Raw genomic sequence first — 14,988 nt, forward strand, 5'->3', positions numbered from 1 at the left:
CGAAGCTTTGATTATGTTTACAGTGTGCAATATATGCATGTTTCGCGTGTAAAAAAAACACAGTTTTTTTCACACAATGTACTTATCTGTACAGCTGTTTTCTCTGTCCTAAAAACGGACTGATGATTTCCTTGTTCTATGAAGTCCCTCCTTCAAAAATACGTAGCGAGTTCTGATTGGGCCAGCGCTTCCCGTGTTGTTGGGCAGCAGCTTAGCGCACTTTGCCCGTAAAGGTCCCGCCTCTTACCATAACGGGGAGATGCAAGCTGAATGCACGCTCTTCTCCACGTGGAAGAGCAACAAGACCACGCCCCCTATTTTGCGTGTTCTTGTGGGCGGAGGGTTATTCAACAAATGGTTCTAGTGACGCCATTACATCCCTGCACTTCCTGCTGTAGTCCAAACCGGCAGTTCGCTGTAGGCTTTGAAAGGGAACTTCTGTTAAATAAAATATCTCGCTTGGCATTGAACTTGAAGCTTTATAATTTTCCAGGTATTATTTATGCTCTAACAGCAACATTACACGCTAACTAAAGTTTGAAAGATGGAATCACAAAAAGAACGGGACCTTTAAAGGCGCTATATAAAATAGTTATTATTATTATTAGGCCTAAACTACCATTTAATGTGCATTATCCCTTAGTGGAATCTCACTGGACATTTTAAAAAAGATTTTAGCTACACAATTGTGTCATACATACTGCTAGTGGTGACTGCATGAGCTGGTTTGTAGGTGGGCTGTCAGTGAGTTGAGCCTTGTGTGCTGAAGGAAGCCAAAGAAGTCCATTTTAAATTAACTGGACCCTAATACCAAGTCCAGGTCACTCTCCCCCACCCTCATCTCTTCCTTTGAAGTCTACTCCTACTCAGACTGCATTAATATCCATGCGTCTGATGTTCTCTCCCACAGACGTGGTTACAGACAAGCTACAGTAAGAGCAGATTGTGGGGGAAGGAGAGACAAATATTTTAATCATGTTGAAAACACTATTAATTTAATCACTGAAAATGACTCATGCATAGTGACCTATCATTAACGTGAAAAGACTGTGATACGTTTCTTATAAGAAAACAAAATAAAATAAAAACTGTCCAGAGTAGAGAGAGAGACTGCAGTTCGGATTAATCAGTCCATATGAATGCAGCTGAATGGTGGCTTGTATGTCTTTGAAGGTCGTCATATCCAGAACTGGATCATCCTACAAACAGTGCTCATTAAAGGAATTTTTCAGACTCACAAAGTTCATTGGACAAAAAAGAAAAGAAAAAAGAGGACTCACACTGTTCTGTCAAACATAAGCTGGCGATTGACAGAAGGATCATCTCGACATAGTCAATTGTAGAATCGTTAATGAAAAAAAAAAAACTACATTTCCGGAATGACTATTTTTAGACATTCTCAGCTGCTCACCTATGTGCTAATATGTATATGCCTTGACATTTCTCTTTTACAAAATACTTATTTAGTAATCACAAATGACTTGTACATTTTAAAAATGGGGTTATGTCAGTATAATAACAAAGTGTCAGACAAAACTTGAGTAAGAATCTGCAATTGTGAAAACGTTTGCAGTGAAAAAAACATGACGCATTGTGTGTTTTGTTAAATAATAGCCATAATACTAATGATATTGATATTAGCTACAGTTAAAAGTTGAACCCACACCATGTTATTGTGTCTGGGCTTAAATTAGAACCATCAGTGGAGTCTTTCACAGTTGTAGCCAAAGTTGCCAAAGTTGTAGTTTGTTGACAGAAGTTGTTCGTGTCTATAGATGAGCAACATTTCAGTTATGTACCTTGGCACATTGTTCTCATAAGCAGCCACTGGCAGAGGACAAAGCACCTCCTTTGTGTGTAAAAGCCATTTGTTTTAGCAGATATCAGCTCTTTGAGCAGGTTCTTGGCACGGTTTGATTTAAGAGCATGAACAATCTCATTAAACAATCTCAGAGGGATGGTGGGAATTAATTGAGAAATATCAGAACTGGAACCTTCCATCTCATAGAACACACAGTGGGACAAATGAATGTTGCATATACATTTTGACAGATCTTATAATATTTGTGATATCGTAAAGGTCTGTTTACAATAGTCCATCCTAAATCACAGCTACAGTAGAGTTATTAAAAACAGATCAAACTGTTATCTAATTATATGCACTGGCCTGTTCCATCAAACTTTTACAAGAAGGTACTTGTGAGAGCGATCCATTAGCATTCCCCTTCATTTCGATAGCAGTTGCACAATTTAAGAGTCCTCTGAAAATCACTGTTATGCCTACATGGAAAACAAATTTCTTTGCGTGTTTTATATACAAACAAAAAAGATGTGTTTGCCCCCCAGAATGTTGTAATTATGACATTTACCAGCAGGGGCTGGCTGGGCCACGTCTTGTTTCCATCCTTTTAGACCTTTTTAATATCCGGTTAACAAAAGCCAGTTCCTTGATATCATCATCATCATCATCATCATCATCATCATCATCATCAAAGAAGTGATACCATTATTGGTGGGAATAGTATTAGTGTTATTGGTATAATTAATCTGTGATGTTTTATGGTGGTGGTATTGCTTCGGCTTACTATAAAACCATCCTAAAATTCCTTTCTAAATGCTAAATATATATATATATATATATATATATATATATATATATATATATATATATATATATATATATATATATATATATATATATATATATATATATATATATATTATTATTATTATTATTATTATTATTATTTTTTTTTTTTTCATGTGTAAAATAATTCTGTCAGATTGCATCCGGTTAGGCCTCCTATTCTGAGGTTTGTGTTATTTAAAATCATGCTTTTGCTACCAAATTAATAATAGTATAATAATATAATAATTATTAAATATAGCTCATTAGATACCAAAATGAAGGTAAAAGTACAGGGAGAAGTTTCATGAGAATGAACAGTCTCAGTTTAATGATGTCACGACTGGTCAGCTACTGCCCTCTAGAGAAAACAGACAGTTATAGAAAAAAAAAATATATATACTTTTTTAAATATCAGACGCATTAGATAAAACAGCAGCAGATATGTTCTGTCAGAGTTGTTCTCACTTTCTCCAGGGTAAGACTAAACCATTAGTAATAATCAAACTTATGCCATATGCCATTTTTAACCTGTGTCATATGCTGCCAACTCTAACTAATTATTTTCTCTGTTTATTCAGAAGGGAAGCTTTAGCTTATGTCACCAGAGGCCATTTGTTAATATCATGTTTTCCCCCTCCCAATGGTGTGTTCTCTGGGGGCTGCCATGTCTCGTTTTGGTTTCCTAAACAATCTGGCCCTGATTAGATCCCATGGGGTTCATTCAAAGTCTGTTTTTTTCCCTCCAATGTGTGTCTGATGTGTTGTGGTTTTTAATAATTATTACATGGGCCAATCACAGTAGGTGCTTAGTGATTTATTAGATTACCCTCCAAATAAATAATCTTTAAACATATATATATATATATATATATATATATATATATATATAGAGAGAGAGAGAGAGAGAGAGAGAGAGAGAGAGAGAGAGAGAGAGAGAGAGAGAGAGAAATTTTTAAATAAATGCCTACATAATACATTTTTCACAATTGTGTCGTTCTTTTTTTTCCAAACAAAATTAAAGAAAATATATTACTTTTGCTGCTTATAATAGATAACAATTAATTACAGTTGATAATGAGAGAAACTATCTTAATATGAAAAATTATTAATTGGCAGCATGCCAATCTCTGACTGCTGGGGCAAAAAAAAAAAAAAAACCTGACTGCCCACTGACCTATTTTCCACAGTTTAGTAAATATGGGGATTACTGTGATTACTTCTGTACCCATATTGGTAACAGTTTAATTAGGAAGTATGTTTAATGAAGAGTTAGAATTATAAGTAGACACAAAACAAAACCCAAAATTTTTTTTTACTTTTCTTTATAAAGTCTTAGTGTTGTAGGTTTCCGAAATGGCCAACAATTAAGTTGTATTTTTTTTATATAAGTATAAAAATAAATGTAAATTAAAAAGATTGTTTTGTTGTTTATTTGTTTAAAACTGTCTCTTGCTTTTATTTGCAAGAATAACTCTTCACGGGTTGAGACGTTTTCACCAGTGGAGGGCAGCAAAAAGCGACCTTGTGATTCCCAAAACCATACCATTTCCCATGCCAACCAACTAAGTTGCTAACAGGTTAGCCACTATGGTTTTGTGAAATGCACCCCAGAATAGTGATGTCCGATCTGCAACCGGAATTGAAAATTAGATAAAATCATCTTAAAATGATCTGTTTGCAATGACAATGCTGTCATATGCAAGCATGGCAAATCCAAAGAAGCCGCATGAAACTGAACCCCCTGCGTGCACACTAACGAGAGCCTGGATCATTTATCCATTTATGTTGCCGAATGTCATGTTGACATCTATAAATGTGCAATATGAATACATCTGCGAAGCATTTTAATAATTTGCATAAATTAGTGTCAATAGGCCAATATAATGATCTTGTTGTCCTTTTTGATAGCACCCATTTCCCCAGTCATTCTATTAGATTAGTTTGAGTCTTCCTTCCTCAGAATGGTCCCCATGAATGGAGTAGTGTGACAACACCCCTTTCAGCAGAGCTCTGCCAGGCTCACTGGGGCCCCAAGGCTTCTGCAGTGTGCTGGTTCAGACTAAATGAATTCAGACTGATTTCCATTGTCAGCTGGTGGGCCATGTCTTACGGAATTTGTTGCTTGACTTGGCTTTAAAAATATACCCTCCATTTCTGCTCTGATAAAAACAACTTGTAGCATTTACTTGATAAAATCATTGTAACAATTTGGACTTTGTTTTTCTTAGTAAATGTTACTGCTTTGATATCAAGTACAACTTAATTGCCAGTATCAAGTAAAACGTACTTAATTATAAATGTAACATTTGCAAAGACATTAAGTAAATGTTACTTAATTCTATTTAACTTAGCAGGTTGTATTTATTAACAGTAGTTAAGTAAATGCAATTTTAAAAGGAAAATCACTTTTGTGAAAATATCAAGTCAATTGTATAAATCTGTAATATTTACTGTTATGAAGTAACTGATTAGATTTTATAATGTCTGTCCTTTTCACATTTTGAATTACTTAGTTTAATGCATTTATATTACTCACCATTATGTAAATGTTGATTTTTTAAAGTGTTACCAAATAAATGTAATTTTCTCTGCATCAAATACGTTTATCACAAATCACAAAAAAATACAATAAAGTTGAACAGTTTTTATATCAACATTCACAATGAACCATTAAATCAGTAATCTTCACATCAACTGATTAGTAGTTTAGGTGCGTTCAGTATAATTTACACTGCGTGTTTATTAACTGTAGAATTAACCTTGTATGGTTCAATTAAACCTCAGCAGCCAGCAGTGGCATAACTAACATTAATGACGAGTACATGCATAGTAAAGCTGAGACATAACGACCTTCTCCCTCATGCTCATTCACACATCGACTGGATCCTCTCGATGTGTTCAGCGGCGTCACTGCGACTGTCCTCCTGCATACAGTTTATAAGAAAGAAAGAAAGAACAATTCTATTGAGAAACAAATACAAAATAGATTCATTACACTCTAAAATTCTGAAATGTTTTCAGTAAACTTAGATTAGGATATAGAAAAAACATATTTGATACAATTTGCAGATTTCATTGTTTTTACATTGCTCATCATGATTAATATGATTAATTATGATTAATATCAGTTTAAAGTTGTGTACAAACAAGCATTTCAATACAACATCATACCATGTGAGAGCTGAAATCAAACAGAAGAATATACTGAATTTTTTTATTTTGGCTCATTAATTAGTGTGTGCTCTCACTTTACGCCTGACTGATACTTAATGATGCATACATTATTGATCATTACTAAGGGCTCTCTTTTGGAACCGCATAAATAACAAACCGCTTTGCTTAAAATGAACATCAGAAATCTCCATGCAGTGAAAACAGAGCCAAAAATTGCCCTTTACTAAACTGAGAGGACTACACCGATTAATTAAAGGGCCATATTGGCTTGCCCCAGGGCAGACTCTTACAGTAGAAGCAACGCTGTCTCTGAGGGGGAGGGGACATACCTAGAGTCTGCTGTTGTGACCGCTTCACTGAGGGTAGGGCTTACACCATGCAGGGGAGTATATTTCAGTATCAGGGATTATGCTGTTTAAGCAGACTCAAAGAGATTATGCCATCTAGACAGACTATGGCAGACTAATCTATTTTAATAGACTTTTCCTTGTCTGAAAATGAAGAGTGGGCTTTGTGATTAGAGACATGAAAGTGCACAACAGCCCCCTTAAAATATACTAAGGAGGTAAACACAGTTAATTTGTCTATTGTCTGTCATCAGTCTGAGATAGGAATTGACTAGAATTGCTTAATAAACACAAAGAGCTAGTCATCAGCTGTCATGGTGAATTAGGATAGCTGTTTAGAGCTAATCAAGGCTTCAGAATTTCACTTGTAATTTCATTTGTCAATATATGTTCTGCTAACAAGTGGAGCAGGTTCAGTTCCATTTAAACCATTTAGTTCCCACAATATTAAAAGCAATTTTGTCTCAAGCCCTTCTTTTTCTATTTCTTTTCTTTTCTTTTCTTTTTCTTTTTTACCCTGAACTAGTCCTAAACTAGTAAACACTTACCGTGCAACGAGACAACAAATTCATCATTTTACATGACACTTAAGCTGTGGTTACATATGCACAGCAACTTATAGCCTAGGTAAATTAATTGACCACAACAATTCATTTTGTGGTGAAATAATAGGGGAAAAGGGTGACTTTTCACTTTTACCTCGATTGAATAATTTTAGGCTTGTGACCCCATAGTGGGCTTGGCCCCCTGCTTGAGAACCACTGCAGTAGAGCCTTCGTGTGATAAGATAACTAGACAGTCTGCCATCCCTTTACCTAAAACTTAAAGGGATATTGCGCATGTGCGCTCCTCAATAGCTTACGCATGCGCAGTCTTGGCGCATTTTTTTTTTTTTTTTTTTTTTTTTTTTACAAAATAAAGCGTTGTTAAAACAAATGGATTTGACATCCCCGGCATAATATTAATTGAGCTATTACCCAATAACATACATACCAGTATAACAATTTAATTATTTACAACACGTTAATATAAAAACGCAAGTATTTTTTTACTGTAACATCGTGTAAATATTATTAAAAAGAACATGTTTTTTTTTTTTATCATGGGAAACGACTAGTAAAGTACTCTCATATACTATGGATATGGAAGATTGTTTCCGCCACGGAATAAAACTATTTCAAAAATAATTGCGGGTTTAACGTAGGCTATAGCAATTCTGACTTTTTCCTCAGAATTGCATGTTTAGGCCTGGGTCACGCAATTCTAAGAAGAAAAAAAAATTTTTTATTCAGTGATGAAAACGACCTTCCATATCCATAGTAGTATGAGAGTCCAGCTAAAAACGGCTCAGTCAGGTTGCTGTGAGAGTCGCTCGCTTCCTGTTAAGTTTCTGTTGCTACGGCAACCGTTTTCAGCACCATAAATCTGTAAGTATTGCGCGATTGCATTTTATGCCCTGTATTTTGGAATCATGGACGTTATCGAAAAGAGAATAAACAGCATTGCGAATGAAGACGGAGAGGCACTGATTTCACAAGAGATTGAGGAAATACGTCGGTAAGAAGTAGTTGTTAATACTGTCTCTTGCAAACACGTTGTAAAGTTGCTGAAAGACAACCAGACACAATATCAACTGAATTTCAGCAAGTTTTTCTGGTGAACTATGCCGCATTTTTTCACTAGGGTAGGGTAGGAACTTAATTTCACCTCACCTCACGACCTGTCTTCCTCTTCAGGTATTCTCTGTCCAATCAGTTGAGGACAGGTTTTTTTGGACAAGATGCCTGTGTCCAAACGGACGAATCAGAACTGCCAAATATAAAGATTCTCGCTGCCGACACTGCAAATCTCATTAAGGTGTGTATCTGCTACCTTTATGAATAGTCAACCCCTTACTATCGTCAGTTTAGTCTGCTCATAGCACTTATCAGTAAGCAATCTGTCAGCTATCAATCAATCTGCAGCCATCTAAAAAAAAAAAAAAGACCCACAGAAAGCTGATACTTTGTCAGTGCATTCCGCTAGATATACTCAGTGCATTCATTCATGCTGCTGGCTTTTCATCTTATTAGTTCAAGATTCTTCTAACTTCAGCTCTGAGTGGCCTCACTGTGGGCTGCCTAGGTCTCCTGCTGAGAGGGCATATGGCGGCTTTGTGGTGAAGAACAGTGCCTTCACAAGGAATCCTCTAGCCTGCAGAGTTAAACATATTGATTAGCAGGCTTTCAGCCGAATAAACGCTCTGCTAAATGCAGGTTCTAGTTCCATCACTCACAGTGATATTCTCTACAATATTGTAGCACAACAATAAATGCATTTATTTGTAATTGGGAGTTTATTTTTTATTTCCTAGATGTTTGTTAAGTAATGAGTTTTAAAATATTTGATTTTATCTCAGGAAATGCACATGTTAAAAGAAGACACAGAAAATAAACTGAAAATAATACGTTTTCAGTATGAGGCCAAACTTCAGGAAGAATCGGATGCTCTTTATACAAGGATGAATGATAAAGTCAAGAATTTGGAAAACTGCTACAACGAGGTTTGTCTTCAACTATCATCAAAAAATGTGTTCTGTAATGATCATTACTACTGCATTGATCTTCACTTCAATTTGGTGTCTGTTTTATTTTAAGAAATTATCAGTTCTCCGGAGAAGCTATCAGCAGCAGCTCTCTGATGCTATGCAGGTGGTCAAGGCCAGCTATAAGGTAAGCTTTTAGTGATTTTGGAACATCAACAAAGATATTAACAAAATTCACAATCTTAATTGCATTTCTTAAAGAATAAGGAAGACACGGATCTGGTTCGTGATGCTGACGGAAGAGTAAAGGACCTTCTGAATGAGCTTCAGGAGAAGAACCTGAAGATTGAGTGTATAAGTGAACAGCTGAAGAAATATGAGGTACAGACGCACTGTCATTCATCACAGAAACAATAGCGTTTCATTTGTTGAACTATAGGCCTGTATGTGCATAAATATCTACACGAAGAAGTAATGGAGAAGGGCCAGTAAGAGCAATGCGGGAATACGAACACAATGTTGTGAATGTTAACACAAAATGATGTAATGCATACACTAATGTTCAAAAGGTTGGGGTCAGTGGGGGCATTTACATGCACGTTCTTAAGCCGATTATGCCTAATAAGCAGACAATGAACATAGTCATGTAAACGCAGTAACCTGTTTTCTTTTATCGCAGTAAGGTCATAAACGGCATAAACCAGTCGCGACAGGTAGTTTTTTGCCTCTTACCCTTATTTTGCGCTGCATGTAAACGCATTAACCTGCTTTCTGTCGGCTTATTGAGGTACGCATGTATGATAGGTGACAAAAATGCAAACTTTGAGCAGATTTAAACGCATCCAGACAGAGCGAGCTAGCGTTTTGCATGAAATAAGGACATATATCACAAACGCAGACTCTTTTAAGACCCAGAAAATTGTATAGATGTTTTTCTCATCTCATGCAGTAGAAGTAGAAGAGGTTTACTTGCGTTGTCAGTTTACATGTAAATGGGGAAAACTGATTATTTAAATAAGCAGATATTTTTGAGTTATCAGCTTACTGGTTTGCACGTAAAGTAAGATCAGTAAGATTTTTTGAAATAAGTTTCTAATGCTCACCAAGGCTGCATTTATTTGAGCAAAAACAATAATACTGGGAAATATGATTGCCAGTTTGCCATCAAAAAAAGTTTTCTATTTAAATACATGTTTGAATGTTATTTATTCCTGTGAAGTCAAAGCTGAATTTCAAGCAGCCAGTACTCCATTTTTCTTTTTTTTGAGGGCAGCTTTTGCTTAAAAGCACTGCATTTATCATTAATGATGTCAATATGATTCATGATTGCTTAAATGTCATCAAGCGTGTGTTGATATTGACCAGCAGGATGGTAATTATTGTTTAGTGGCCTGCTCTATTATGTCCTGAAGTGCACTTGGGAGTGGCCCGGCCCCATGACTATACACTAATAAGCAGGTTCTTGCTTTCCACAAAGTGAAATCAATTACTCACCTTTATGCCCTTGTAAAAGGGGTTTTCATGCAACATGAATGAGCTATCAGGTGCCAATAAGTGAGGTGTCTATTATTAGCCTTTTTAATAGGCAGCCCCTCTCCCTCCATCTGAGAGAGTTATCTCTCACTCTTAGCGTCGGAGCTCTGTCCAACCAAAACGGCTGCTTGTGTAGGCAGATGGCCGGGAGAACGGCCATACAAAACCTGCCACTCAAAGTGTAACAAATGAGTGCAGCTCGGCGGAGTTGAGCTTTGTTCATTGTGCTAATGAGAACTCTCACACCCACAGGAGAGATGCATGGCTAATCACCTGTAGTTCTGTAACTACAGCAGATGGTGGAGCCAGAGTTAAAGGTTGGGGTGTTCAGACAGGGCAGGAAGATGCTCCTTGGAGTATTATCATTTTTTTCCTCTTTGAGGAGGAAAAATGAGGTTTAGTGGCTATAAATTAAACCATACGTTACTATCTCCGCCACTTCCTCACAGTCAGCCGTAGATGATGACAATGAAACAGGTAGGGAAGGATGAAGCGACCACCCTGCGTTGAGTACAATATTTCTGTCATGCTGGATGCATCGATGTCCATTCCTATTAGTGATAGAGTAATCCTCTAGTCCATGACATGTACATCATCATCATCTGACCGTCACACTTGGGGAGTCACATTCATAACACATGGCTCTTTATTCTGGGATTAAATCTGTAGTAAGCAACCGGCAACCATATGCAAGATGGATGCATTTATTCTGTGTGACTAAAACGGCACCATGACTATCCCACATGTGACAAAAATCATCAAACGTCAAATAAACGTATTGCAATCAGAACCTCCTTATGATCACAATTTATTTTCTTTATGAATGAAAGAGAGAGAGCGAGAGAGAGACAGAGTGAAGAAAGTGAAAGAAGAAAATCCTTTGAAAGCCTTTGAACGCCTGCACAATCTTAAGTGTGACAGGCATGCAAAAGCCCTGTTAATGTTCTGGCCGTGAATGGTTGCTGCAGTACAAAGTAGAGGGCCAACTGCGTGGATATCACAGGAACCTGATGGGCTCCATGCGGCTCCCAGTCTGCAAACTTCAGCGCGCTGACATGTGATGTGATCCTGGTGACACTGGCAGCGCTGCTACTGAGGGACAGCACAAAGGCAACAAGCCCCCCCCGGGAAACTGTGCTCTCTGCGAACCCCCTGGGGCTGCTCAGCCATCCTCCAATCGCCCCCCTCACACCCTGGCTCTACCGAGCTTGTTAGAAAGCAGAGCCCAGACCGTGGGTGGATAGGCCCCAGCTGCCTTCCTTGACTTCCCGAATAAATTGACCTGAATGACAGGGGCACACAAACAGTATGATATGTATTATTCCTGTCAATAAAAATGTCCCCATGAATTATGGGCTTTGTATGTAATGTACTGCCGTCTTTCTTCCGGGCAAGAAGAAAAGGCCGAAAGAGAGAAGAAGAGAGAAAAAAAGAGATTGCCCTCTTCTAAGTGTGTTTGCTTTTTTGTTTCTCGCTTTTTATTATTCAGGGGGAAATGGTAGGAGGCAGAAAGTTGTACGATTGCTTTGTGCCTGAATGGCACTCATATTTGCCACGCAGCTTGAGCGGCGTGGCTTTTGTTTTGCGCTGTAAAGGAAAAGTTAAAAAGGACTTGTGTCATTTTTCAGATCGGCACCGAGGGAGCGGAGGACACAGAGAAAAGCAGACTGAAGTCAGGGAATGAAAAGCTAAAAGATAACATTGACTTGTTGCACGTCGAGCTGGAAGAAATTCACAGAGCCCTGGAGTCCAAAGAGCAGAGCCTGGGTAACGCATCATGTTTTAGCTTTTTTTTTTTTTTTTGCTAAACACACACACACACACACACACACACACACACACACACACACACACACACACACACACACACACACACACACACACACACACACACACACACACACACACAAACACACACACACACACACACACACACACACACACACACACACACACGTTTGTTTTTGTGAAATGTGGGGGCATTCCATAGGTGTAATGTTTTTTATACCGTACAAACCGTATTTTCTATTCCCCTACACTGCCACTGCATACAGGAAACATTCTGCATTTTTACTTTATCAAATAAATTCATCCTGTATGATTTATAAGCCTTTTGAAAAGCTGGGACATGGGTAATGTCCACGCATTTCACCCTCTCCTTGTAATACCTGTGTCATACCCATTTCATATACATATAAATATTATACATATTTCGCAAACACACAGACACACACACACACACACACACACACACACACACACACACACACACACACACACACACACACACACACACACACACACACACACACACACACACACACACACACACACACACATACACACACACACACACACACACACACACACACACACACACACACACACACACACACACACACACACACACACACACACACACACACACCACAAAGAGTATGTTTTATTTTTTTCCAGTAGTTTTGGACAAAAACAAACATCCCATATTTGTCCTTGTGTGAGGTAGTTAGCATTTAGAGCACAATGTTTGAGGACACTTGTCAAACCATAGCTATCATCTCACACTCTGTGGGAGTCTGTGAGGAGAAAGCAAACACAAGACAGGTGTATTCTCAAGGGTCAGGCCTTTATCTCTCATAGTGTTTGATATTCATTCATTGCTTATGTAACTTTGGTAACCGTCTGAATTTTTTACGCCACTGTTTTTCTGATTACGCATGAACACGTCTATTTTTGAAACGCTACTAAACAACACACCATTTTATTGGAACATAAACTCCTTTTATGTATCACCATTCAGAATGTGAAGAACCATCTGCTAAAATGTTTTGCATTGGCTGTGACTAAAGATAAAAGCTGTCCAGGTCTTAAGTCTCTCTATGGAAATAAAAGCACTTGGGCATTAACACACACTTGGCCCTTGAACTTAGTGGTTTGTGTTTGGTCAGTGCATATGAGTGGACGTGTCAACAGCATTGCACCAGGTCAGAAGCTTGTCAGGACCCTGAGCCAGAACAGGTCATGCAGGCCAGGACTGGGCTTCAGTCCACTGACCCAAGACCCAAAAGATGAACAAAGACAAGTGGATGTCCTGTCGCTGTGCTCCTGACATCCGCCTTTGTTTCTCTTCTTGATATTGTCCTTTTTAAAAAACAAATGTTCTCTTCTTACATACTTCTGTCCATTGCTCTGAATTTAGCACAGTTTAAATCAGAGGCGGACAGCAGCAAAAAGGCCCTTCAGAAGGTATTTTATAGTACACAAAGAAGTTAAATCCTAATATGTTTTTGTTATTTTTATTTATTATTTATAACACTTTAATTTTCATTTATTTCAGTTGACAGGTGAACATGAACAACTGAAAATGCAGTTAAACTCTGAGAGAGAAAGTGGCAGAGAAAAGGTGAGATTTTCTTTTTCTTTTTTTACTTTTGTTAAAGATCAATTCTGGATTAAATACTACTTACTAGCTCAAGTACTAGCTCAAAAGACAGCATTTGTGGCATAACGTTGATTGCCACAAAATACATTTCAACTTGGCTTTTGTTTCCTTTTAGAAAAAGCTAAATTATATTATATTATATTATATTATATTATATTATATTTTGTTATATTTAATAATAATACAATAAAAGTAAATTGATCCAGTCCGTAACTATTAATATTCTCTGCCACAAGTCATAAGCAAAATGCAGTTAACATGATTTTTTGTGTGTAAATTTATATACTTATATTACATTTTAGCCCTTTGAGATTCTTCGGAATGAAAAGTGCCTTATAAATAAATCTATTATATACAAATGTAAAACTTTATTGCCTCCTAATTTTAATACGTTTTAGCAAAATAACTATTTGAAGTGCTTTATAAATTATAAGCTTCACAATTTTAGATTTTAGCACTTTGAGATTTTGTTTAATATAAAGTGCATTATAAATAAAATTTATTATTATTATTATTATTATTACAATTCTGCTATTAAATCTTCAAACGATTGGCCCTATTCATGTCCATTGCATACATATTGTTTTTCCTGTTCCTCCCAGGAAATAATTCTTACCAGAAATGGTTAGTGTGCGACATGTAAGATAAATAGGCCAGCATATGTCAGGTTTGCAGCCCAGACGATGTTGTCCCTCATAATTTTGCATGTTTTATTCGTGTGTTAGCTTTATGAGCAGAGAGAAGCATGCCGGCGGAGCAAATTACCATGAATTAATACTATGCAGCAACTGGTGCATGAGGGAGAACTAAATTATTTTATGATATGTGATCAAGCACAGCTGAGGATATCCAGCATCAAGCTGACATCGTAGCATGTTGATTTTGGTAAAACATTTGGCGAATGGACGTGGTGCAGCGTTTTTGACATGTATTGATATAGTATTGTTTATTTAGTGTTTTTATCTTTTGTGCAGTAAAGATGAAGGGTGTGTGAAGTAGCACTGCGTGGTGTTAAGATTGGGGCCATGCCAGAGTTTATATTATTGCACTACAGTAAGAAACCATGTGGTCTGAGTGCTTTGTTGTGCATTTTCAATACGCTCTTAGTTGGACTGATGCCTTGTATTCATAAGTCCTGAACTCAAATGTCAGCCTATTGCTTTATTTTACCACCAACATATTTAAATACAGCATGAATTCATTTCAAATAATTTCAGAAAGCAGATTTGTTAATTTACATACCTAAAATACAGACAAAATGTGGTTAGCAAGTATCATTTTACACAGCGTTTGATTTTGCAGTTGATTGCGAGGAACAATATGCACCAAGTTTGCCACA

The 14,988-nt window shown here is 37.1% G+C and overlaps 1 protein-coding gene across 4 annotated transcripts in view; it reads left to right on the forward strand.

The window, feature by feature from the left end:
• The window catches only part of c9h10orf67 (chromosome 9 C10orf67 homolog), a 54,519-nt gene that overhangs the window by 27,046 nt on the left and 12,485 nt on the right, over positions 1-14,988 (forward strand). For 2 of the 4 annotated variants that reach the window (XM_067453668.1, XM_067453669.1), the window contains exons 1-8: positions 7,494-7,707; positions 7,887-8,007; positions 8,549-8,692; positions 8,787-8,861; positions 8,936-9,055; positions 11,836-11,974; positions 13,407-13,453; positions 13,545-13,610. In XM_067453668.1, coding sequence (XP_067309769.1) covers positions 7,622-7,707; positions 7,887-8,007; positions 8,549-8,692; positions 8,787-8,861; positions 8,936-9,055; positions 11,836-11,974; positions 13,407-13,453; positions 13,545-13,610 — 798 coding nt within the window. In that variant the 5' untranslated portion in view covers positions 7,494-7,621. Of the gene's footprint in view, positions 1-7,493; positions 7,708-7,886; positions 8,008-8,244; positions 8,406-8,548; positions 8,693-8,786; positions 8,862-8,935; positions 9,056-11,835; positions 11,975-13,406; positions 13,454-13,544; positions 13,611-14,988 lie in introns of those variants that run through there. The other 2 variants (XM_067453670.1, XM_067453671.1) reach the window with 2 other exon arrangements.

The sequence above is a fragment of the Pseudorasbora parva genome, chromosome 9, assembly GCF_024679245.1.
Source record: "Pseudorasbora parva isolate DD20220531a chromosome 9, ASM2467924v1, whole genome shotgun sequence".
NCBI lineage: Eukaryota > Metazoa > Chordata > Actinopteri > Cypriniformes > Gobionidae > Pseudorasbora > Pseudorasbora parva.